Genomic DNA, 24,302 nt, shown 5'->3' with positions numbered 1-24,302 from the left:
ATCATAAAATGGGAATTTCAGAAGAATGTGTTGGGGACTCATATCCTATTAGCTTATAGTGTAATTTAAGGACCAAAATATTTGTCATTTTGAAACAGTACTAGGGATTGGATCTTTGCATAAAGATGTTAATGACTTTATACTTTAAACCCAATATCAGAAAATATTCTCACTGCCAATATTTACAAGGAATTTAAATCAATTTACCCATTTTCCAAATGCAAACATTCATGCTGTTGAAGAAGAAAGGGAAAACACAATTTTTGGGGCATCAGTGATTTTCTTCCCATTACTGTATTTTCAATTCTTTGTCTTTCATCAGCTTTGAACATTTCAACATATCTATCATTGGAGGATGTATTAGGGCTCAGGACCTAAGAAGTATTTCACATAACTATTTTAAAAACTGTTTTACATTCCATGGTGGATAACAGAAACAATGGGATATTAAAAGAGGCAGGCAGATTGCTCAGCTTCTCTTTATCTCTAAATTAGATGCAGGCTTTTGGTAGTAAAGTAAATGTTTGCATTGTAAATAATAAAATTTAAAAAGATTCATGGCAACATTTAAGCAATTTTTCAGTCCAGAGTTCCCTCAGATTTTTGAGGACAGCTGAAACAAAAATATCTCAAGGAAGTTTTAAAGAAAAAGAAAGGGTACTTTTAAGTTGGAAATTCTACTCATGTTCTGTTTAATATGAGGTTCTCATCTTCCAACACCTTGCAACAATGTTGTTGCACATTTTTATATGGTGGGAAACTAGTTTAGCCTTTCACCGTCCGATTTGGCTGGGCCACATAAACAGTAATGAGTCCTGCTCTTGTTTGCTAAAATTGCTCACTATTCCAGGATCACCCTGAAATGCAAAGATAACCCCTGGATTATTTTCTTAACCTGCAAATTTTCTTCTTAAACACCAATCCTCATCTCCTCCACCCTCATCTTCAACAGGTTTGAGGAGCTTATGGACTTCTTTGTCACTAAGATTGAGACCATCCAATCAGTTACCTCTGCTACCCTTTTCCTTCCTCCTGTCCACTGTGCCAAACTTCCTCTAAGATTCCTCCCCCCGCCCCCCACTCCCCACCCCCCCCACCCCACCCACCACCCCTGGCCCAGCACTGGATTTGCACCTTCTAGTTTCTCTCCTATCTCCCTTCATATTTTCCCTGAGCTCACCTGACTATGGGACCCTCATCCTGCTCCTTTGACTCTATTCCCACTAAACTATTGACCATCCAATTTCCCCCCCCACCCCGCTCCCGGTCCATATGTTAGCTGAAGCACAAAGAATTATAAACGCAGTAATGAGGAGAAAATTACTGATTGCCCAAAAACTCTACTGCACTTTTCTCCTTTAGGTGCTCCTTAAAATCTATCTCTTTAACCAAGCTTGTACGGGTTTGCTTGTTGCGTGTCCCTCACATGCCAAGCCCCATGCCCACCACTGGGTTAATCCTGGGTTAATAATAGTTGCCCACTTAAGGGCCTCAAATAATGGTGGGACGGAAAGACTGATCCTGGGTCATATGGGTCTTCCTGCCATGGGATGGGGGGTGCAGGTATTGAATTCCATTCATAGAGCACAAAAGCAAGGAGGTTCGGTTTCAACTGAAGTATTGTGCCTAATTCATGACACCACCCTTTAGGAAAGATGTGATGGTTTTAAAGTGGGTGCAGAAAAGATTTATGTTAACAACCAATTTAAGATTGTCAGTCAGACTTGCAAAGTGGCACAGTTGCCTGTACTGGAATCTAGATATATTAATAAATAGGGTCCTGTTCTTTGCAGACAGAAAGAACATGTACATACATTGCGCCTGTTTCAGCTAAACAAAATAAGTGACAGCCATTCACAGAGTCATTCCTCAGGACGATGCCTTGGCCAACCAGGGTCAAACTGCCTGGTTTAAATTTCAAACAATGCTTGACAGTTAACTGTCAGTCACCATCGTGGTCCATTCCTCATGGCAACGTCACTTGCCAACCAATCAGCACTCTCTTAACATACTGTATAAATTGTTGTTTTCCTTTATATTGGTATTCTTGCGAGTATCCTGATGAGTGCAAGACCAAAAGGTTAGACATGTCTCATTTATCAGTAACACATAAGGAATGGATAATTTCTTAGTTAAATACTTACCGGCACATTCATCAGTTGTAGGATGTGAATAAAGGTCCTAGTATTCCTGTAAATCTTATCTAAGAGTGGTACTGTGGAATTATTAGTGATAAAATGTTTTGCCGTCTGTGTTGCATTAGAGAGCATAATAAGGCCTGCCTTAATTTCTTCATTTTTCATACGTTTCTGCAAAACAAAATAATATTAGAAAGAAGTAAGTGTTTAAGTGACTTCATGGGCTGGATTTTTGAGGCCAGATGAGGCGGGACCAGAAGTGGAATGGCCTGGAAATCCCTATTGCTGGCTGGCGTGCCTGCTTGCTGGAATGGCTCTGACCCAGAGCTATTTTGTAAAAGGCAAGATGGGGACAAGATCACCATCCACCTGCCAATTAGCCTAGATAAGAAGCCTATTAAGTCCTGTTTCTTGCACCGACTGGGGTTTTCCAGCTGGTGGTAAGCTCCATACTGCAGCCAAATCCTGGCCAGTTAAACAAGGCCACCTCCCTGAGAAGCGGGGTTACCCTTCATTTCAACGGAGAACCCTATCCATCGGGCCAGAGCTGCAGCATCTGGCCTTCAATTGGAAGGGTTGCCCTTCCATGATCACAGCTAGTCATCTGTGCATTTTTCTTCCATTTACATTTTATCACCTGGTCTTCATATACTGCCTCCATCTTGAGGTGCCCTCTCTCTTTCTCTCTTTCTATATAGGTACTAGCAGCTCCCACCTCAACCAATCTGTTGCCCATGTGTCATTTCCGGAGGGCCTCCTTTTGGCCCTCCAGCCTTGGGAGCCCGCTCGCTATCTTTAATTGGACAACAAGCTCACCCTCTGGTCATTAGTTGACCAATCCTGCAAAATTTGTTGTTTGGTGACTACTTATGGCACAGGATCCACATTTGGTCCAAACCCCAAACAGAAAATCCAGCCTCAGGTCTCAAGTTCACCTTACAGTTTATAGATACACAACGCAATTAGCTACATGCTGCTCCATTTGCAAGTTCCTCTTGAGCTGGTTTGGCAGTGATCAGACTGCCACTAATGGCTCTGGAAGTGTATAATTATGAGGTCATTGCATTGTTGATTCCAGATCGGTGTTCCTATGAAAGGGTATGTGTTATGATATTAAATTATACAGTGATATCCTAAAACTTAAATATGACACCATGTTAAAATGTGAGGTCTGCAATGCTGGCATCTACTTGCTTCCCCATGGTAGGTACTATTCTTATTTAATTCTCCTGCAATAAATTCTCTCTTGGAAGAAATCTTGTATTTGCCAGCAGGATAGTCGGGATGCTACTATTACCTAGAAGAGGGCCAAGATTGGAGGTAGTATAACATTATTAAAGAATTTGTTACCTTTTTTCCCATAACAGTCAATTCAGGTGCAACATTCTACATGTGAAGTGCATGGAGAACTGAAAGAGTATAAAAACTCCATTTAACTTTTATCGTGTTTTAAGAAATTGCATTTTTAATGTTGAGAGAAATTGTTTATGCCCCCTTCTAGATACTATAAACAACTGCAATGTTAAAACATATCCTGCCAGGAATTCTTGTGATTATTTTTTTTAAAGCCCTGTATTAATTACACAAGTTATTACTGGATAAATATTTTAATCCTGGGGAACAGTAGCATAATGGTAATGTTGTGGACATACTGCCAACACAGTGGCCTGAACTGATGCTCTGGAGACATGAGTTCAAATCCCACCATGACAGCTAGGCGAATTTAAATTCAATTATTTAATAAATCTGGAATAAAATGCTAGTCTCATTAATAATAATCATGAAACCACTGGTTGTAAAAAATAATCCATCTGGTTCATTATTGCCCTTCAGGGGAGGAAATCTGCCATCCTTACCCAAATCCTTATGACTCCAGATGCACAGCTGTGTGGTTGAGACTTAACTGCCCTCTGAAATGGCCTAGTAAGCTTATTAAATCATTACGAAAAGTCAAAATGAAAATAAAAATGGATGAACCACCTGGAATTGACCTAGTCACCAGAAACAACCAAAGCACACTTTTCCCATTTGACCCTGTAAATTCCTCCTCACCAACATCTGGGGACTTGTGCTAAAATTGAGAGAGCTGTCCCACAGACTAGTCGAGCAACAGCCTGACATAGTTATACTCAACGAACCATGCCTTACATGCAATGTCCCATACTCCTCCCTCACCACCTTGAGTATGTTCTATCCCACCAGCAGGGAAGAACTACCAAAGGTGGAAGTGGCTGTAAGAGTTCTCAACATTGACTCCAGACCCCGTGAAATCTCATGGCATCAGGTCAAACACAAGCAAGGAAATCTCTTGCTGATTACCAACACCTTCCCTCCCATAGCTGATGGATCAGTGCTGCTCTATGTTCAACACCACTTGCAAGAAGCATTGAGGGTAGTAAGGGCACCGAATGTACAAGATTTGTTTGGTTGCACCACTACTGACTGAGCTGGCTGAGTCCTAAAGGGCATATCTACTTCACTGGGCCTGTGGCAGGTGGTGATAGAACCAACAAGAGGGAAAAAACTTACTTGACCTCATCTTCACAAACCTACCTGCTGCAGATGCATCTGTTCATGACAATATTGGTAGGAATGATCGCCACACAACCCTACTGAAGATGACCCCATCTTAACACTGAGGACACCATCCATTATGTTGTGTGGCACGACAATTGTGCCAAATGGAATAGACTCAGAACAGATCTAGCAGCTCGAAGCTGGGCACTTATAAGTAGCTGTGGGCAATCAGCAACAGCAGAATTATATTCAACCACAATCCGTAACCTCATGACCCAGCATATCCGTCAATTTATCATTTCCATCAAGCTGGAGGACCAGCTTGGTTTAATGAAGAGTATGGGAAAGCATGTGAGGAGCAGCACCAGATATACCTAAAAATTAAGTGCTAGCCTGTTAAAGCTACAACACAGAATGGCATGCATGCTATACAGCAGTAGCAGCATGCAATAGACAGAGCTAAGCAATTCCACAACCAACAGATCAGATCAAAGCTCTGCAGTCTTGCCACATCCAGTGGTAAATGGTGGTGGACACTTTAACAACTAACTGGAGGCTTTCAAAAGCATCTCCATCTTCACTGATGTGGGAGCCCAGCATATCAGTGCAAAAGTCAAGGCTGATGCATTTGCAACCATCTTCAGCTAGAAGTGCTGAGGAATTATCGACCTTGACCTCCTCCTGAGGTCCTCACTATCTTAGATGCCAGTATTCAGATAATTTGATTCATTTCATGTGATATCAAGAAATGACTAAAGGCATCAGGGACAGCAAAGGCTTTAGGCTCTAACAATATCCCAGTCGTAGTAATGAACACCTGTGCTCCAGAACTAGCCTCACCCATAGCCACAAAAATGCTGGACAAATTGAACCCAAATTCCAATTACTGCCTCATTAGTCTATGCTCAATCATCAGCAAAGTAATGGAAGGTGTCGTTGATAGTGCTATCAACCTTATTCAGCAACAACCTGTTCACCGATGCTCAGTTGGGGTTCCACCGGGGTCACTCAGCTCCAGACTTCATGACAACATTGCTCCAACTATCGACAAAAGAGCTGAATTCCAGTGAGGTGACAGTCATGCTCTTGACCAAAGGATGCATTTGACTAAGTATAACAACAAGGAGCACTAGCAAAATTGAAGTTAATAGGAATCAGGGGAAAACACTCCATTCGTTGAAATCCTATGAGCACAAATGAAGACTGTTATGGTTATTGGAGAACAATCATCTTAGCTCCTGGACTCTTTGCAGGAGTTCCTCAGGGTAGTGTCCTAGGTGCAACCATCTTCAGATGCTTCATCAATGGCCTTCCCTCCAACATAAGACCAGAAGAGGGGATATGCAATACCATTCACATCTCCTCAGATATTCAAGTAGAGCTGCCCGCATGCATTCAGGCTTGGGCGTATCAGTGGCAAGTGACATTCATGTCATACAAGTGTCAGGCAATAACATTTTCCACAATAGTGGAAATCTCTTCTTAACATTCGAAGGCTTTACCATTGCTTAACCCCCACCATCAACATCCTGGAGATTAGCATTGAGCAGAAACTTAATTGGACCAGCCATATAACTACAATGGCAACAAGAACAGGTCAGAAGTTGGGAATTCTGTGGTGAGTAAATCACTTCTTGACTCCCCATAGCCTGTCCACCATCTACAATACATAAGTCAGGAATGTGATGTAATACTTTCCACTTGTCTGGATGAATGCAGCTTCAACAAAACTCAAGAAACTTGATACCATCTAAAACAAAGCAGCCCCCTTGAATGACACCCTATCTACCACCTTAAACATTCACTCCCCTCACCATTGGCGCACAATGGCAGCAGTGAGTACCATCTACAAGAGGCACTGCAGCAACTCGCCAAGGCTGCTATGACAGCCACTTCCAAACCCATGACCTCTACCACCTAGAAGAAGGGCAGCAGATGAATGGAAATACCACCACCCGCAAGTTCCCCTCCAAGTCACTCACCATTCTGATCTGGAACTATATTGCCATTCTTTCATCATTGCATGGTCAAAAAGCTGGAAACTCCTCCCTGACAGCATTGTGGGTGTAGCTACACCACAGGACTGCAGCAAATTAAGAAGGCGGCTCACCACCACTGTCTCTAGAGCAATTAGAGATGGTCAATATATACTGGTCTTGCCAGCAATGCTGATATCCCATGAACAAATTTTAAAAAAACGCTTTAATCATTTGAGTACTTACACTTTTGGACCTCCATGTTCGCAGATTTAGACCAGTATTTGGAAGAGGAATTGCATTAGGAAATTGAAATATCTTGTTACACTGCATGAAAAACAAAATAGAGAAGACTATTGGAATCATTTTGGATAGGATATCATGCACTCAGCAGATAATTTTACATAATCTGAGTGTAAATTTGGACTTTCATTGTGAAAATTATTTCTCTTAAATTTTTCCCCATTCTCTTTTTCTCCAAGGACGTTGTCTCCCTTACTGGAGTATGGTTCAAATAGTCTCCATTTGATACACCCTCAAATGACCTTTATTCATATCCAAATCTTAAAATTAGCTGCCCCTTTTTAGTGTTGCCCTTATCCTTTCAGGGTTCACCCAAGGATAGGCCAAATGGTACAGATTCAAGCAAATAAGACAGGCATGGCATCTCCATGCTATCTCAATCATTTTTCCATGGACCTTCACTGGTCAGAGTCCCAACTGCAATCAGAGGATCTTAATACTTGTACTCAGCCCCCTCACATTAGAGTTGCTGCAGTAAGCAGCAGTGACAAGGAAGCTACAAAAAGGAAGTGTCACTTTTTATTCCAACAGGAAGACTCAAAGTTGTAGGCTTTCTGTGTATGTTTTGTGCACAGCAGCTATGAACTATTATAGCTGCTATAGGCCTCTTAGGCCTGCAGCAGCAGTTGAACTTGTGCCCTGTTTCCAGCTGCCAGCCCCTGCTATAAGGTTGGACTGCACATAGAGTATGATGGGCTGATTAAAATGATTCAACCTTGGAAATATCAGCTAATTCAAGTCAGGTTAACTGGACTACTTTAACAGAGGCATTAATTATTTTATCCACTTACAATAAATAGATTTGTATCACCATTAAAGTAACAGCTAGTGGAACATCCTTCTAATATCTTATGGATTCATTCACGAAGATCATCAACAGTACTAATTTCTCATGCAGTATAATGATCAAACATTAAAAAAAACTTGTACACAGTAAAATATCACCCCAATTCCAAAATACATTTTCTTTGAACTTATTAATGATGCGAATACCAGGATTACCAGTTCAATTAAATTATAATTGTAATCTTTTATTGGACTATTAAGTTTTCATATACTATAAGTGGAGGTTTTATAGCAGACTGTGAAGTATTTTCATTATGTTGCCCCCAAAGTCTAAGATTGACTTTGACAGTTCTTGTATTCAGAATAGTTGGACAATGAAATTCAGGCTTTAAATTTTACTTGTTAAATATGTATTCAACAACTTTATTGTCATTAATATCTCTATCCCTGCCATCTCTGTTCCCATCCTCTTTAAAAGGAATTTATTTGTTACTGGTGTACAGTCTCATTGGTGCTGGATACTTTCAGGCATTTCACTTAAGGGCAATTATTCTTGTGTAAGTCTTGATAGTGATGATTACCAAGCTATTCATTCATGGATATAAAAGCCAATCCCAAATCCTATACTCACCTTATATACACATCTACACTTTCAGCAAGGGTTGATGCACAGCAATCAGCACTAGACATATAAAATAGTTCCCCTTTCCTAACATAAAGACACTAAAGCCAGTTGTAGTGCCCGTACTGCCAGATTGTTATGCATCACGTGATACAGAAACCAATTTCAGAATGGTGTCAGCCGTACACACAAACACAAACTGATTCCTATTCAAACGTGCAGGTAGTGCAATAGCATTGCAGGCTAATTAAATGTCTCAAAGAGTACAAATTGCAAAGTGTGATAAGTTTCACAGTGTAAAACAAGATTGAATAATTAAATTTAAAGAATGTCTTATTCTTAGAGAGTCAAATTAAATGCAAACAGTTCACTCATCATAAAATCATCACACTGAGGCATTGCAGGACAGATTTTCACTTCAGATGGTAACAGGCAGGCAGAGGGCAGCAGGCAGAATACTCCTACATTCATTGTTGCTATTTTGTGAGGTCTGGGCCACGTTTACACAGCAGCAGCGACCTACAGGTAGCAAACTGAGGGCCTCTTCCAACTCTCAGGTTGTGGGAGGATGAGAAATCATCGGGCTCCCATCCTGAGCCAGCCGACAGTCAGAGTCTAGGAAAGGGGAGGGGCAGGTGTTCCTGCATCCTGGTTCTGGGGATATGGGGGTGTACCTAGGATGAGCTGCAAGTGGGCTGGAATTACAAGGCGCAACACTCCTGTTCTCCTGGCCCCTTAGCAGTACCTGATGCTTTTTAATAACCCTCCTTCAACATAAGATAGACAGAAGTACATTTCTTATTGCTCAACTGATCTCTGTCAAATATTTATCCCTAGGACAAATGTTTACCATTCCTACCTGCAGTTTATTAAATAGCTAACTCAAAGCTCCAATTATACTTTCAATTCTGCAGACAGCACATGCAATCTCTATGGTTTCCACTCAGGGACAATCCCAATGCAATTCATATGCAGAAGGTATTAATTCAGCTGCCTAACATACGATATCCTGAGTTTAGATTTCCAGCTAAAATCTGAATGTGATTTATTTTAGGTGGTTCCACTAGCTTGGTGTGAATTTCTTGAATTCCTGCTTCAGATTGCTCTGAGGGGAACATATGGGTATTTTCATTCTGAGATCTGGTTGGAGTAAATGATTCCCATATATGCATGATCAGCTGAAATTCTACAATCTCACAAATTTGCTGGAAATTTGCCGCACAAGAACAGCTTTGCTATAAAGCAAACAAGCAAAATTGGTGGTAATTATGTTAAAGGTCTATATTTTTGTTATTCATATGCTTGTTACTTATACTATTTAAGCAGGGGCCGGTTAGCTCAATTGGCCAGATTGCTAGGGTGTGGTTTAGAATAATGCCAATGGCATGTGTTTGATTTCCTTTCTGGCTGAGGAAGACTTGGGACCTGCCTCCTCACCCTGTCCCTGAGCGTGGAAGGCAATGGCAAATCATCACTGACAAAAACTGCCAAGAAAATAGCTCAGGATGAAGCATCAGCAGACAATGATTCAAGGAGCTGCCTTTGAGCGGAGCATACATGGCATGACTAATACTTTTTATGTTTTTTTTGATTATATATTTTTTTGATTATATATTGTTATTCATAGTCATTTGGTAGTACAGAACTTGAGTATTACTGAAAAAAGGGACATGTCTAAGCTTTTCACCTTGCACTCATCAGGACACTTGCAGTTGGTTGAGCTCGCAATGTGAAGCATTTGCGTGCACTGGAAGCTACATACATTAATAGACAGGGCCCTGTTCTTTGCAGACAGAAAGAACATGCACATACATTGTGCCAGTTTCAGCTAAACAAAACAAGTGACAGCCTCAGGGCAATGCCTTGACCAATCAGGGTCAAGCTGCCTGGTTTAAATTTCAAACAATGCTTGGCAGTTAATTATCAGTCACCATCAGTGGTGCATTCTCCATGGCAATGCCACTTGCCAAGCAATCAGCACTCTTTTCACATACAGTATAAATTGTTGTTTCCCCCCTTATATTGACATTCTTCCGAGTGTCCTGATGAGTGCAAGATGAAAAGCTTAGATATGTCGCTTTTTTCAGCAATTAATATTTCTATGCTCTTACAGATGTAGCTGATGGAATTTTCAATCACAGAATCACAGAATCTTTACAATGCAGAAGGAGGCCATTTGGCCCATCGAGTCTGCACTGGCTCTCTGAAAGAGCATTCTACTTTGTCCCACTCCCCTGTCTTATCCCCATAACTTTGCACATTCTCTTTTCAGATAGCAAACCAATTCCCTTTTGAATACCCCCATCAAACTGGCATGTGCCATCCTCTCAGGAAGTTCGTTGCAGACTCCAACCACCCTCTGGGTGACAAAATGTTTCCTCACATCACTTTTACTCCTTTTGTGAATTATTTTGAATCTGTGCCCTTTAGTTCTTGATGCTCTCTTGAGTGGGAACCATTTCTCTCTATTTACCCTGTCCATTTTCTTCAGGATCCTAAATACTTTTATCAAGTCTCCTCTCAGCCTTCTTTTCTCCAAGGGAAACAGACCCAGCCTCTCCAATTTATCTTCATAGCTACAGTTCTTTAGTCCTGGAATCATTCTTGTGAATCCCCTCTGTACTCTCTCCAATGCCTTCACATCCTTCCTCAAGTATGGCACCCAGAACTGGATGCTGGACTCTTGATGATGCCTAACTAGTATCTTATACAAGTTCAACATGACCTCCTTACTCTTGTACTCAATGCCCCTATCAATAAAGCCTAAGTTATTATGTGCTTTGTTTACTGCTCTCTCAAGATGCCTTGCCACCTTCAATAACTTATGTACATATACACTAAGGTCCCTCTGTTCCTGCATCTCCTTTAAAGTTTCTCTCTTTAGTTACCATATTCTTCCTGCCAAAATGAATCACCTCACAATTCTCTGCTCTGAACTTCATCTGCCCCTTATCTGCCCAATCCACCAACACGCCTATATCCTTTTGAAGTTCAAGACTACCCTCACCATAGCTGATAATGTTTCCAATCTTCGTATCATCTGCAAATTTTGAAATCATGCCCTGAACACCACAGCTTAAGTCATTAATATATATCAGGAAGAGAAAGGGTCCCAATACTGACCCCTGGGGAACTCCAGTGCAAACCTCCCTCCAATCTGAAAAATAACTATTTATCATGACTCTCTATTTCCTGTCACTCAGTTAATTTCTTAGCCAAGTGCCTACTTTCCCTTTTATTCCATGGGCTAGAATTTTGCTCATAAGTTTGTTGTGTGGCACTGTATCAAACGTCTTTTGAAAATCCATATACACATTAACAGAGTTGCCCTTATCAGCCTTCTCTGTCACCTCCTCAAAAAACTCCAGCAAACACGATTTTCCCTTAATTAATCCACACCAGCTTTCCTTAATTATCCTGCACTTGTCTAAGTAGCTATTCATTTTGTCCTGAACTATAGTTTCCAGATGTTTCTCTTCCACTGAAGTTAAACTGACTGGTCTGTAGTTGCTGGCTTTATCCTTGCACCCCTTTTTGAACACGGGTGTAATATTCGCAAGTCTCCAATCCTCTGGCACCTCCCCTGTGTCTAAGGAAGACAGGAAGATTATCACTAGTGCCTCTGCAATTTCCACTCTCACTTTCCTCAGTACCCTTGGAAGCATCTCATCCAATCCTGGCACCTTATTTATTTTAAGTAAAGATAGTCTTTCTGGCACTTCCTCTTTCTAAATGTAAATTCTCCTAGTGTATAAGTTACCTCCTCTCTCACCTTGGCCTGGGCAGCATCTTCTTCCTTTTTAAAGACAGTTGCAAAGCATTGGTTAATTACCTCTACTGTTTCTCCTGCCTCCACATGCAAGTCCCCTTTTTTATCCCTGATCAGCCTTACTCTTTCTTTTATCACCCTTTTATTATTTGCTTATTGAAGACCTTGGAATTCCCTTTTATGTTAGCTGCTAGTCTCTTTTCATGCTCTCTCCTTGCTTTTCTTATTAGTTTTTTCACTTCCCCTCTGGTCCTTCTATATTCACCCTGATTCTCCATTGTATTTTCTACCTGACATCATCATACATGCGCTTCTTTCTTTTCATCCTCAACTCTATATCTCCCGTCATCCAGGGCACTCTGGATTTATTTGCCCTACCTTTCCCCTTCAAGCAAATATACCTTGACATTGCCTGCAATACTTTTTCTTTGAAGATGGCCCATTGTTCAGCTACTGTCTTTTCTACCAGTATTCCAACCCACTTGACTCAGATGCATCCTCATCCCATTGAAGTTGGCTTTTATCCAATTAACTACCCTGCTCTGGATTGTTCCTTGTCCTTTTTCATGGCCAAACTAAACCTTATGATACAATGGTCACTGTCCCCTAAATGCTTGCCCACTGATATTTGATCCACTTGGGCCAACTCATTCCCAGGACCCAGGTCCAACAGTGCCTGCTCTCTCGTTAGACCGGAAACATACTGCTGCAGAAAATTATCTTGAACACATTCCAGGAACTCTCACCCCTCTTGTCCCTTTGCACTATTCCTATCCCAGTCAATATTTGGATAATTGAAGACCCCCATTATAATTGTTCTATAATTCTTGCACCTCTCTTTAATTTCTTTGCAAATTTGTTTCTCTACATCCCGTCGACTAGTTGGTGGTCTTTATAATACACTGATCAACGTTATTGCAATTTTTTCATTCCTTACCTCTAGCCAGAGAGATTCCATCCTTGACTACACTGGAATATCCTCTCTCGAGTACTGTAATGCAATCTTTAATCAATAGTGCCAACCCACTGCCACCACCCCACCCCCCACCCCACCTCCTCCACACCCCTTTTCTTCCTTTCCTGTCTCTCTTAAACACCTTGTACCCAGGAATATTTAACACCCATTCCTGTCCTTCTTTGAGCCAGGTCTCTGTTATAGCAATAATATCATAATTCCATTTGTCAACCTGTGCTTGCAGTTCACCAATCTTATTAATCACACTCAATGCATCCACATACATGCACATTAGCCCTGATTTAGGCTTTTTAACTTTCCACCTTATTCTGACCCCATCTAATTACTATTGCCTACTCAAATTCTATCAAGCTCTCTCCAAGTATTCTATTTAACTTTATACAACTGTCTGATATATACTACTTACCAGTTAATACTTCGCTACTTCCCACTGCTAGTTTTTCCCTTTCCACTTTGAATTTCCCCTCAAGTTCCCATCCCCTGCCAATCAATTTAAGCATATTTATCCATAAAGAAGCACCTACTGATGTTTTCTGAAGGTTGGAAACACAGTGCTTGGCCTTTGCAAGATGAGAATATCAACCCTACAGGAACTGACTTTAATTAATTTTGTTGAATTTCCAGTCAATATTTTACCATGATACAAATCATTTAATAAGAACATAAGGAGCAACATAAGAAATGTGTAATGCATTGTTTTGGTGTTCACAAGTGAGAGGGTCAATGTGGCAATGGAAATCAGGCAGAAGAACTCTGATATAATTAAAGAAATTAGCATAGAAAGGGAGGAAGTTCAAAGTGGTCTGGCAGGCTTAAAAGTAGATAAATCTCCAGGCCCGGATGAAATGTATCCCAGGCTGAGTGAATGAGGCAAGGGAGCAGATAGCAGGGGCACTGGCAATAATTTTCAATACCCCTCTGGCCACAGGAGAGGTGTCATAGAGTCATAGAGGTCTACAACACAGAAAAAGGCCCTTCAGATGGTCAAACAAGTACCTAACTATCCTAATCCCATTTTCCAGCACTAGGCCCATAGCCTAGTATGCTATGACATCGCAAGTGCACATCCAAATACTTCTTAAATGTTATGAGGGTTTCTGCCTCTACCACCCTTTCAGGCAGTGAGTTCCAGATTCCAACCACCCTCTGGGTGAAAAAGTCTTTCCTCACATCCCCTCTAAACCTTGTGCCCCTTACCTTAAATCTATTAAATTATTGATCCCTCCACCAAGAGGAAAAGTTCCTTCCTGTCTACCTTTTCTATGCCCCTCATAATTTTATACACCTCAGTCATGTTCCCCCTCGATCTCCTCTGCTCCAAGGAAAATAACCCCAGTTTATCCAATCTCTCCTCATAACTAAAACTCTCCAGCTCAGGCAACATCCTGGTAAATCTCCTCTGCACTCTCTCTAGTGCAATCACATCCTTTCTATAATGTGGACTTTAGAACTGCACGCAATACTCTAGCTGTGGCCTAACCAGCATTTTATACAGTTCCAGCATAACTCCCTGCTCTTATATTCTATGCCTCGGATAATAAAGGCAAATATCCCATATGTCTTCTTAACCACCTTATCTACCTGGACATGCACACCAAGGTCCTTCTGATCCTCGGTACTTCCCAGGGTCCTACCACTCATCGTGTATTCCCGTGCCTTGTTTGTCCTTCCCAAGTCCATCACCTTACACTTATCCGGATTAAATTCCATTTGCCACTGATCAGCCCATCTAACCAGCCTGCCTATATTTTCCTGTAATCTAAGACTATCTTCCTCACTATGTACCACCCTACCAATTTTCGTGTCATCCGCGAACTTACCGAACAACCCTTCTACATTCAAGTCTACAGGCCAGTCTGTCTCATTTTTAACATGTCCCTCTTCATGTGACTGATTCATAAATTGGCCAGCCATTGCGAAATCACGGTTGGGGCCCAATCACGGGTGGCAGACCATTTTGTGGCTGCTTGCCACATCCACCTGTCGAGGGGCAAATCCTGCCCTATGTTCACTGATTCTGAAGTGAAGTGGAGCAAGACTCCTTCCTGTAAGAAGACTCACTCCACTTTAATTCAGTATTAAGTTAGGCCCCAATTCTGAATTCTGGTCACATTTACAGTTAAATTGCAATGTAATTGATGCAGAGTGAATAGCTTTCCTGACACTGCAGCTGTAGTACAGATGCATCCATAGACTATTAAAATAATGGTTAAGAAATGGTGAAGTAGTTTGTTGGAGCTGTGTTATAGAATAATTGAGCTCCAGTTTATGTCCATGATTCCTAGTACATTAAGTAATTAATTTCAGATGTAGCATCATTCTGGAGCAGTAATTCTGAACAGTGACAATTTCACACAGTGAACGAAGAGGAAAACCATAAGTAGCCTTCACTCAGCTGCTCTCATTCTTGCTGATGGAATTGTGTGAGTGTGAGAGCAGATCATTTGTCTGCTTCTTGGCTGCATATTGTGAGTTGATCAGGAGCAGAAGGTTGAGGGGGGACTAGAAAATAAAAGAAAGAAGTTGCATTTGCTCAGTATCTTTCCTGACCTCGGAGCACTCAGACATGCGATATTGGCCTTCACATGGAGTAATGTCAAGCTACTACCTGAATTTATCATTTACTTTCTCTAGCTTTGAGCAAGCAATTTTACCCAGTGTGGATTATTTCCCTTCAGTTTTCTCCTTGCCTGGAGACCTAGGATATGGCTCTGCTATGTCTGTTTACTAATTGGCCCATCATCACTTTTTATATATAAACCCAGGTAGTGAGTAGTAATAAACTACCCAAATGAATGAATTATGGTATAATTATAGTATAATTTCAGTCCTGTTTTTACCTGATGCTGACACACATACAATTTATAACTGAATAGCAACCAGGAGTGCGACGCCAAACTGATTTCCTTCTTCCTGATTTGGGGACACTGAAGCAGACTATAGTGTCTACATCTCTGTCCTAGCTGTGACCAAGCAAACTTGAGGATCAGTGCCTCATTTTAAATCATCAACACTGTTCTAGACAGCACGTGTTGGTAATAGTTTTGTTGTAGTCATTTACACCTGCTCTGGATCTATGTTTTGTTTTTGTAATTATCCCATTACCAGCTCCATTTTACCTTGCACCGTCATCCATTTGTTTCATTTAATCATTCCTGCCCTCCATCCCATCAAACATTTGTTTCTTTTTCTCTTCTTTCCATTTACCCTGGCTTTATACTTGCTTAAAAATGTTAACCTATGACACCTTCCAGTTCTGATGGAAGATCATCAACCTGAAACTTCAGCTGTTCCTTTCTCCACATAAGCGGCACTTTCTGTTCTTATTGCAGTTCATTTCATTGAAGTACTTTTAAAGTGTAGCCACTGTTGTTAAAAAACAGATCTTTGCATTTATGAGTAAACACAAATCACTGGAAATGCTGGAAATCTGAAATAAAAGCAGAAAATACTTAAAGTACTCAGCTAGTCTGGCAACTAGAGAACCAGCAGAAAATACTTAAAAGTACTCAACTAGTCTGGCAGCTAGAGAACCAGTCCTCATTTCAGTTCGGGGACCCTTTGTTCAGGTCTCTGATCTGAAACATTAACTCTGTTTCTCTCTCCAAAGATGCTGCCAGACCCCTTGAGTATTTTGAGCATTTTCTGCTTGCATTTATAAAGCACCCTTCACAACCATAAGACCATAAGATGTAGGAGCAGAAGTAGACCATTCTGCCCATTGAGTCTGCTCCGCCATTCAATGAGAGTATGGCTAATCTGATAATCCTCAACTTCACTTTCCTGCCTTTTCCTGCCCCATAACCCTTGATTCCCTTACTGATTAAAAAATCTGTCTGTCTCAGCCTTTACAGCCAACTGCAGTAAAGAATTCCACAGATTCACTACCCTCCGACAGAAGAAATTCCTCCTCATCTCCCCAGCTTCCACAACCCTCTGCAGTAAAGAATTCCACAGATTCACTATCCTCTGAAAGAAGAAATTCCTCCTCTCATCTCTGTCTTAAATGGGCGACCCCTTACTCTGAGATTATGCCCTCTGGTCACAGACTCTCCCACAAAGGGAAACAACCTCCCAGCATCTACCCTGTCAAGCCCCCTAAGAAGGTTTCAATAAGGTTGCCTCTCATCCTTCTGAACTCCAATGAGTATAGGCCCAACCTACTCAACCTCTCCTCATAAGAAAATCCCTCCATACCCAGGATTAACCTAATGAACTTTCTCTGGATCACCTCCAATGCCAATATATCTTTCTTTAGATAAGGGGACCAAAACTGTCCACAGTATTCTAACTAGTGCCTTGTATAGTTTTAGCAATATTTCCCTATTTTTATACTCCATTCCCTTTGAAATAAAGGCCAACATTCCATTTGCCTTCCCTATTACCTGTTGAACTTGTATGCTAGCTTTTTGAGATTCATGCACAAGGACCCCCAATCCCTCTGTGCTGCAGCTTTCTGCAGCCTTTCTCATTTAAATAATATTCAGCTCATCTATTATTCCTGCCAAAGGGCATAAACTCACATTTTCCCACATTATATTCCACCTGACAATTTTTTGTGCACTCACTTAACCTGCCTATATCCCTCTATAGACTCTTTGTGTCATTCTTACCACTTGCCTTCCCACCTATATTTGTTTCATCCACAAACTTGACAATAGTGAATTCACTTCCCTCATCCAAGTCATTAGTATATATTGTAAATAAATGTGGCCACAGCACTGATCCCTGCAGCACTCCACTAGTTACAGGTTGCCATTCTGAAAATGCCCCCCTTATCCCAACTCTCTGTCTTCTATTAGTTAATCAAATCCTCTATCCATGCTAATATACTAGCTCAAACACCATGGGCTCGTATCTTATTAAGTAGCTTATGTGTGGTATCTTATCGAATGCCTTTTGGAAATCCAATATATTACATCTACTGGTTCTCCTTTATCTATCCTGCTTGTTACCTTCTCAAATAATTCTAATAAATTAGTCAGGCATGCTTTCCCCTTCATGAAGCTATGCTGATTCTGCTTGATTATATTATGTATTTCTAAATGCTCTGCTGTTACATCCTTCATAATAGACTCCAACATTTTTCCAATAATAGATGTTAAGCTAACTGGCCTATAGTTACCTGTTTTTTTGTCTCCCTTTTCAAATAAGGGAGTTACATTGGCAGTTTCCCCGATTCTCTGGGGCTTTTCCAGAATCTAAGGATTCTTGGAAGATTACTACCAGAGCATCCACTATTTCTGTAGCTACTTCCTTTAATATCCTAGGATGCAACCCATCAGGTCCAGGGGACTTATCGGCCTTTAGCCTCATTAGTTTCCCTAGTACTTTTTCTCCAGTGATAGTTATTGTATATATTTCCTCCCCCCCCCCCACCCCACAAACCTCCTTTTACCCCTTGATTGTTTAGTATTTTTGGAATGCTATTCGTGTCTTCTACCGTGAAGACTGAAGCAAAGTATTTCTTCAGCTCCTCTGCCATTTCCTGGTTCCCCATAATTATTCTCCCTGCCACATTCTCTAAGAGGCCTATGTTTACTTTGACCTCCCTATTCCTTTCTATATATTCAAAGAATCTTTTATTGTCCATTTTTATATTACTTACCAGCTTACCCTCAAAAGTTTATTTTCTCTCTTTTTTGGTCATCTTTTGTTGGTTTTTACAACATTCCCAATCCTCAGGCATACCACTAATCTTTGCCACATTGTATGTATTTTCTATCAATCTGATATTATCTTTAACTTCCTTGGTTAACTATGGTTGGTTTATCCCCTTCCTAGAATCCTTCCTGAATCTCTCAATCTCCAGTTATCCCAAAGTACTTTAGGACGAATTAAGAGCTTTTGAATTGTGGTCACTGTTGCAATATAGGAAAGGTGGCAACCAGCAAGCTCCCATAAACAGCAACGTGATAATGATCAAATAATTTTTGCGATATTGTTTGAGGGGTAAGTAATGGCCAATAACTTCTACCAAACAGTGCCATGGGATCTTTTACACCCACCTGAAAGAACAGATCTGGCCTCAGTTTAATATTTCATCAGAAGGAACGCAGCTCTGAGAGGGGAACACTCCCTCTGTACGGCACTGGAGTGTCAGCAGAGATTTTTGTGTTCCATTCTCTGAAATGGGACTCCAGCACATATCCTTCTGCCTAGGAGGCCAGAATGCTACCCACTGAGCAAACGCAGCACAATAAAGCTCCCAGTAACAGCAATGAAATAAATAACGCGATCATCTATTTCAGTGATGCTGTTTGAAGGATAAATGGGAGCGATGACAGGATGGAGGTTCTGGAGGCACAGTCTGTGTTCATTTCGGCCAAGAAGTGTGAGGACGCTGATGCATCTCTCACCCCAGCAAGAATCAGCGTCAGGAGAACGAATAATTGAAAAAAAATGTCCGAATCTGGAAATACTTCTAGAGATCAAAATATTAAAACCATGTAAGACAGGAAACATTTTAAGTGGAAATAGGAAAACCGCTCGAACCGGGAATTATTGAGTTAATTGAACAAATATTGCTGAACTAGCAAATCTGTCTTACTCAGTTCTGACTGATGCTTTCGCGTCACACTGTATTTATATCCCAACATAAAAAGTTCGATTCTACAAGACAAAAATAAACGGCGCACGAACGGATCAAACGGGGAAGATGTGTTCACTGAAAGGACAGGCTGCATGTGTCACTCTGACCGGCCACACTAGAAGTGATTCCCTTTGTTTCCCCCAAGCACATCTTGAATTCACTGAAATCTGAGGACGTGTCCGATCCGACCACATATTTCATGCTTCCCTCACCTGGTTCGCATTTTACCAGCTGGCCGTTTCTAACATTTCATATATTTTACAGACACTAAAAATCATATTTATTTTGGCAATTACGTTCGAGAAAAGGAATGTCGAACCCCTGGGCACTTCCAACAATCACACCGCTTCGGTTTATTTATCTGGGCTTTCGTTGATAGGTCCTGGATACCGATTGCTTTATCAAGTCCCTATGTCGCCCCCTACCCGGCTTTACGCAGCCAACGTTTAAACGGTTGGCAGACTAATTAAAATCTTGAAATCTGGCCACAACCAACAGTTTAATGAGCACTTTCTGTGCAACGTGTGGTACATAACAGTTACTCTTCACTTTGCATTTTTTTTCTTTTTTGACTCCAATATCATTGTGAGCAGGCTTGGCTCGGTTTCTTGCAGAAAACGAATAGGAAACTCGAAAAGCGGCGGCGACTGAAAATATACAGCATCCAGTTCAGTACAAAAACTTAAGAGTGCTCTTACCGGTGCATTCAGCAGATCCTTAGCTTCTCTGATGTATCTGTCCATTACGCGACTGTCACACAGAGGGCGTAACGGTATCATCTTTGCAAGCCTGGTCTGTACAAGGCATACTAAGAGGAGCAAAAGTCCTGCAAATCAGTATATTAAGTTACAAGGGGTAGTTAGTAGCCCTTGATCCACGCAAAGTGCACTTTCAGCTTAGTTTTTTTTTTCAAAATAATACATTCAAACGTTACAATGTCTCTGATAGAGCCGAAGGCAACATTAACGATCTGAATTAAATCCATGCGCTTCCTCTACTTAGTGGTGAGAAAGTGCATTATTCAAATGATTAATTAGCAAAATCTAATTTTCTGGATGCAGCTTAACCTAGTAACGAGAGCAAACAATGAAATGCTTCATTTTTAATCGTTAAAACATTCTCCAGGTACTTACTACTTAAATCCATAACCAGCGGGTTCTACACTCTTCTTTTACACGCCTTGATCCCACATGTCTGAATCTGTTTTCCATTTATATAGTGTGAGAGATAGGAAGAGCCCCAAAATTTCGCAGGATTTTGTTTTACTTTCGCGTTCAAAATTGGAAAGGCGATTTTTATCTTATCACTTACAATAAATTGTTAGACTTCCGGTTATTAAATTGTTCTGCATATCTGAACCGAGTGACATCTCAACAAACTCCGTGATCTCACTAACTTTCCGCAACGTCAGGAGAAGAGCAGAGATGAAAGACGTTCCAATTTATATGGTGCAAGTACATCCCGAAGCTAAACGGACAAATTTAATATTTTACAGGCTGGAGCAGTTCTCTGAAGAAAACTGCAGTTCATTTCAGCACTGCAGTGTGCCGCACGCCAGTCTCTTCAGGGTTTAATAGCACTGTAAAGCTCATTACAACATTTGTTCCACACAATAACACATAGGTTTAATATACTGGGGGATCTTGGACTGGGCGAAAAGATGTGGCGTCCAAGGCGCGATATAGCGTGCTCATTGTATTCTCCCAAAAATACTGTTGTCTGCCTCAGCGACTCCTTATGAAAATCAATTCTTTACCAAGGAAGCGACTTGTTGTCGGAGTTAAGAGTTCAGTTCGCTGCAGGTCATTAAGACAAATGCTTGTCATTTTGTTCTTCAAGTTGACACCTCGGTCTAAGAACGAATAAATCGATTTCAATATTAGCCCGTTGGGTGAAAGAAGCTAAAAATCCAAACCATGGCACCAAAATGTTATATTTACATCTTGTTTACTGCCAATCAAATAAAGAAAATGTTATCTCCAACTTCTGGTAGTTAGTAAAACAGTAAACATTCTTCCTGACGTTTCACATAGAGTCGGAATCCTGCGAACATCCGCTGGTGAGCAAGATAAGCTTGTTCTTGCTGTGGAAATCTTCACTGAGGTGAGCACATGAGATTAGGACTAATGCACATGTGAAATACAAACATCAACATGGACTGGCGGTAATTTCTATGTAATGCTGCTTTTCAAGGCTTTGATGCTCCGTCTTCTGGGGTTAGGATTTTGGAACGTCTACTGCTGCTGACCACCTACATGTGCGCAATAGTCAGTACTCAGCAGTTTGGGTTTGAAATCTCAGCAACTGGGAGTTTCACTTTCCCGATCTGACATCTTGGTTATGTTTGATCTTCAGCATTGAAAAAAAAACCGCTTCACAACAATTCTAAATTTGGCGTAAAATTACTCTTTTAAATGGTTTGTATGTAGAAAGTAGGGCAAATGATTTATTGCGTGTTTTCCCAATCACTTAGATCTGGAAATAAACCATTATTTTAATTGTCTCCAGGACTTTTCTATAAAATTACAGTGGTTGAGCTGCAAATCACCCTACCCGTGGTTAGTATATAAATTCATGGGATTTGTTATAAAATGTTGTGATGTGCCAAATCACTCAATATATGCAGCTTGGAAGTTATTCTCCCTAAAATATTCAGAATTTTTCAGACTTCTAGACTGCATCTATTGATGACATTTTCATATTTCATGGATTGCATTACATTCCTATTAATCAATCTGTTTTTCATTTGAAGGCAATATTGAAGGATATATTACATTTGTAAACATTCTAATTTACTTCACACATAGTAGCTTAATTAATATCTGCACTACCAGTACTTGCAGGGAAACCAAGCCATAAAGAAGCTTAGTGCATGATTAAACTTAACATTTTTGAATATAATCAAATTACTTTGCCTGAATTTTGTTTTTGGGTGTTTTTAAAATTTGATTACTGTGTTTTCTTCTTGTAAGATAGTACTGTGTGGGACCTAATTAGGCACCTAATGGTAGCAACAAACACTTTCGGAACAGGTGCAACAAAATCCCAGCAATGTTATTTGACCCCAAATCTCAAAGACCACCTTTATTGCACCAGAGTTTTGATTTCAGATTGTATCTTCTTTCTCCCCTATTTTCCAAGATGGCCATCATTGCGGCCTCATTGAGTGAGTTTGACAATTTGTACCAAATGTCGAAGAGTTTTTGTGTCATACCCCACTCAGAATTGTGTATGTTGAAGCAGAATTTGAGCAGTAGCAATTAGAGATGTCTTACTCCGCAGAATTGTACATTTACCAGTAATATTGGCTTGGAATTATCTTCAACAAAACTATAGAAATCGATGCCCTTGTCATATTATGGTTTTATTGTTGCATCAAATAAATGAAAATCCGCTACATGATAACTTTGTTTCCAGGGGTCTGCAGCAGCAAGGCTGCAGTTCCAATGTGACAGCTGGAGGCAGCAACAGTATTAAATACAATACACACAGTATCATAGTACACATTAAACTGGGCCCATCCAACCTGCATGAATTCAACCTCCCAACCACCACCCCAGCCCAGGTATTGGATTAATACTGATAAGTAGATTGAAATGTGTGCATTGTTTTGTGATCCAGATTATACAAATGGGGCACTCAAATTTTCTTCAAAATTAGCCTGCCATTACAAATAGGCTGGGACTTTCCACCCCCCCTGCCCCGCAACACCCCCCCACCCCCGCCTCTATTCATGCTGGGTGGGAGCAGAAAATATGGCAAGAGGGCCATAAATTGCTTTTTGATTGTTTACGATTGTGCGTTCCACCCATCAATGACAGTCCCTGTTTCCTACCACGGCACTTTGGGAATGTCATTTTAATTCATTTGCATCACATTATAAGCCCTGCTTGCCAGAATCATCCCCCCATGCTGGATCATCAGGCCATGTTGCTGTGCAATTAGAACGATGTGTTTTACAACAGGATATAAGTGACCTGCACCTGGCACTTCGCTTGTTACTTCAAGGTTAGTTTGTCTACCTTGCATCACACAGCACTCACAGGAATCAGTGCCAGGCTTCACAGGCAGCACCATATCACTTTCAGGGGGTGTCATAGGCAAGTCTCTACCTACTAGACCAGTGGTAAGGTGGGGGTGGGTTTTAATGGGCTGCAGGGTTAGGCCTGTACTGGGAGTATTGAGTGGGGAAGCTTGCACTCGTACACATGACTGGGGGGGGATGGTGAGTGGAAGGTATATGTTCAACAGTGTAAGTGGCCTCAAGATGGGGATGGGCGAGGTCCACACGGGCCACAGGCACATACACTTCAAAATGTTCAGGGGCTAACAAACAGACATGTAGCAGAAGCATGATGGGATCGAGGAATACAGGGTGTGGATGAGGAGGTCAGTAAGGGAGAGAAACCTGAGGGAAACCTCCGGAATGATGGGAGGGGTTTCCATACTCACATATGGAGGGTCCAAACTGGCCTGGCAGTGAGAGTTCTGCACCATCGTCTTCCAACCTGCAGTGATGGCACAGTGCAAAATTAAAATGGGGAGAAGCTGATGCGGGCTTTGCAGGTGGATTGAAGGGCAGATGCATGCATTGGTGAGGCTGATTACATTGACATGCAACTG

The 24,302-nt window shown here is 41.1% G+C and overlaps 1 protein-coding gene across 4 annotated transcripts in view; it reads right to left on the bottom strand.

The window, feature by feature from the left end:
• The window catches only part of LOC121286957 (erythropoietin-like), a 36,777-nt gene extending 14,902 nt beyond the window's left edge, over nt 1–21,875 (bottom strand). The window contains exons 1-4 of one of the 4 annotated variants that reach the window (XM_041204315.1): nt 20,813–21,875; nt 20,378–20,505; nt 6,878–6,958; nt 2,145–2,309 (exon numbers count right to left, since the gene is read on the bottom strand). In XM_041204315.1, the coding sequence (XP_041060249.1) occupies nt 2,145–2,309; nt 6,878–6,958; nt 20,378–20,505; nt 20,813–20,825 (387 nt within the window). In that variant the 5' untranslated portion in view covers nt 20,826–21,875. The remainder of the gene's footprint in view (nt 1–2,144; nt 2,310–6,877; nt 6,959–20,377; nt 20,506–20,812) is intronic. The other 3 variants (XM_041204324.1, XM_041204334.1, XM_041204306.1) reach the window with 3 other exon arrangements.
• Nucleotides 21,876–24,302: the final 2,427 nt, after the last annotated feature.

This window comes from Carcharodon carcharias, chromosome 2, assembly GCF_017639515.1.
Source record: "Carcharodon carcharias isolate sCarCar2 chromosome 2, sCarCar2.pri, whole genome shotgun sequence".
Lineage (NCBI taxonomy): Eukaryota > Metazoa > Chordata > Chondrichthyes > Lamniformes > Lamnidae > Carcharodon > Carcharodon carcharias.
Note: the sequence above shows the minus strand (reverse complement) of the source record. Positions and strands in the feature narration are given on the sequence as shown.